The sequence below is a fragment of the Lepidothrix coronata genome, unplaced genomic scaffold (genome assembly GCF_001604755.1).
Source record: "Lepidothrix coronata isolate B3197 unplaced genomic scaffold, Lepidothrix_coronata-1.0 Scaffold281, whole genome shotgun sequence".
NCBI lineage: Eukaryota > Metazoa > Chordata > Aves > Passeriformes > Pipridae > Lepidothrix > Lepidothrix coronata.
In genome coordinates, this window is record NW_016690461.1 from 283,859 (window position 1) to 286,303 (window position 2,445).

At 66.6% G+C, this 2,445-nt stretch overlaps 1 protein-coding gene across 1 annotated transcript in view; it reads left to right on the forward strand.

The window, feature by feature from the left end:
• LRP1 (LDL receptor related protein 1) overlaps positions 1-2,445 on the forward strand; it is an 88,902-nt gene that overhangs the window by 70,870 nt on the left and 15,587 nt on the right. The window contains exons 83-88 of the mRNA XM_017836605.1: positions 147-308; positions 696-870; positions 1,204-1,308; positions 1,486-1,550; positions 1,792-1,879; positions 1,989-2,133. Of these exons, the coding sequence (XP_017692094.1) occupies positions 147-308; positions 696-870; positions 1,204-1,308; positions 1,486-1,550; positions 1,792-1,879; positions 1,989-2,133 (740 nt within the window). The remainder of the gene's footprint in view (positions 1-146; positions 309-695; positions 871-1,203; positions 1,309-1,485; positions 1,551-1,791; positions 1,880-1,988; positions 2,134-2,445) is intronic.

Consider the following 2,445-nt stretch of genomic DNA (forward strand, 5'->3'; position numbering starts at 1 on the left):
GGATGGATGGATGGATGGACGGATGGATGGACGGATGGATGGATGGATGGATGGACGGATGGATGGACGGATGGATGGATGGATGGATGGATGGACGGACAGACAGGTGGGCAGCGGGCTGACGGCTCTCACCCATCCACCCCCAGGAATGCCGACCTGCCGCTGCCCCACCGGCTTCACCGGGCCCCGGTGCAACCAGCAGGTGTGCACGGATTACTGCCAGCACAACGGCAGCTGCACCGTGAACCAGGGCAACCAGCCCACCTGCCGCTGCCTGCCCACCTTCATCGGGGACCGCTGCCAGTACCGTGAGTGCCACCCGTGCCACGGGACAGGGACGGGAACGGGGCGGGGCGGGAGGAGGGGCCCCACCCGTGGGAATCCTTGGGGACCCCAGGGGACAGCACTGGAGGGATTAAGTGCACTGGTGCCCCTCCCCTGGGGAGATTTGGAGACGTTTGGGGACAGCACCTGGATGGGTCGGGCTCACAGGTCCCCTTCCCTCTTTTATGGGTGCTTGGGGTCCCCTGGGGAAGCACCTGTGGATTGGATTCCCAGGTCTCCCTCTTCCAGGGGCTGATATCTGTGGAACCGGGGCAGTGTGGTGGGTGCTCTGTGAGGGACCAGGGCCACCAACAGCCCTCTGGAGGGGCTGGCAGGGAGATGCCCACCCTGACCCTCCCCGTCCCCCACAGGGCAGTGCTTCGACTACTGCGAGAACGACGGCGTGTGCCAGATGACAGCCAGTGGTGCCAAGCAGTGCCGCTGCCCCCCTCAATTCGAGGGCGCCCAGTGCCAGGAGAACAAGTGCTCCCGGTGCCAGGAGGGCAAGTGCAGCATCAACAAGCAGAGTGGGGAGGTCTCCTGCACGTAGGTGCTGGGAATCATCGACCTGGAGGGGGGAAGAGGGGTGGTGGGCACAGAGACCCCCAAGAAAACCTGTCTCCTGTGGCTGGATCTACGGGGATTGGCCACAGCTGGGTTGGTGAATCAGGGCAGATCAATCCAGGGCATCTGAGGGCCCTGGGAGGAGGGCGAGGTGTCTCCCCAGAGCCCATCCTGGTGGCCCAGCAGCCGTGAGCTGTGCCAGTGGCACGAGCCAACAGCCAAGTCCTGGGGGGCTGAGCTGGGGGGGTACAGGGCATCCAGGGGGGCACGGGGCAGCCAGGGGGACCCACGGGGCTGATCCCCTGTGCCCCACAGCTGCCCCGACGGGAAGATAGCACCGAGCTGCCTGACCTGTGACAACTTCTGCCTGCACGGCGGGACCTGCTCCATCGGGGACAAGACGCAGCTGCCCGAGTGCCTGTAAGGGCCGGGGGGGCCGGGGGGCCGGGTGGGCTGTTTGCCCCCCCAGGACGTGACTGACACCCCACTCTGTGTGCCCCCCACCCCACCCTGACCCCAGCTCCGTGCCCACCTCTGCCCCCTCCCTCCCCGCATGGCCCTGCCCCGCTAACCCCGGTGCTCTCCCTGCCCTCCCAGGTGCCCCGTGGGGGTGACGGGGCCGCGCTGCGAGGATTTCATCGTCAGCGAGCAGCAGAGCAGCCGTAAGTGGGGGCAGTGCTGTGCCCCCCCTGCCACCCCACCCCACCCCACCCCACCCCAGGGGTCAGGGCCGTGTCGCTGTCGGGGATCCAGGGCTGCCCGGTGCCCCCATGCAACTCCTGAACCCCGTTCTGTGGTGGAGGGGGGACAGGGCCGGCCCGGGCGGCTGGACCAGGGGTGGGGGGGTGTGAGCACCGACCCCCCCCCACAGGCTCTGACTGTTCCCATCCCTTCCTCCCGCAGGAACAGCCTCCATCGTCATCCCCATCCTGCTGCTCCTCATCCTGCTCACCGTGGTGGCTTTTGTCTGGTACAAGTGGAGAATTAAAGGGTGAGTCGGGGCGGGGCAGGAGCCCTCCCGTGCCAGCTCTGAAAGCCTCGAGGGCGTGGGGCAGCTGTGGGGCGTCACTGGCACTGACCCTCTGCGTCCCCCCACCCAGTGCCAAGGGCTTCCAGCACCAGCGGATGACCAACGGTGCCATGAACGTGGAGATCGGGAATCCCACCTACAAGATGTACGAGGGGGAGCCCGACGACGACGTGGGGGAGCTGCTGGACGCCGACTTCGCCCTGGACCCCGACAAGGTGAGGGACTGATCAGGCTCCAGCCTGGGGGGGGGTGCAGGGAGGGCACATGCTGGGGGTGGGGGGCACTCTGCTGTGGCAGTGCAGGGGGGGGGCTTCAAGGAGTTGAAAAAGCTTTGAGGCTGGGGGGGATTCTGGGTGTCTCAAGGCTTTGGAGCTGAGGGGCTCTGAGAGGTTGCAAAGGCTTTGGGGCTGGGGGTGTCTCTGAGGGATCACAAAGGCTTTGGGGCTGGGGGTGTCTCTGAGGGGTCTCAAAGGCTTTGGGGCTGGGGGTGTCTCTGAGGGGTCTCAAAGGCTTTGGGGCTGGGGGTG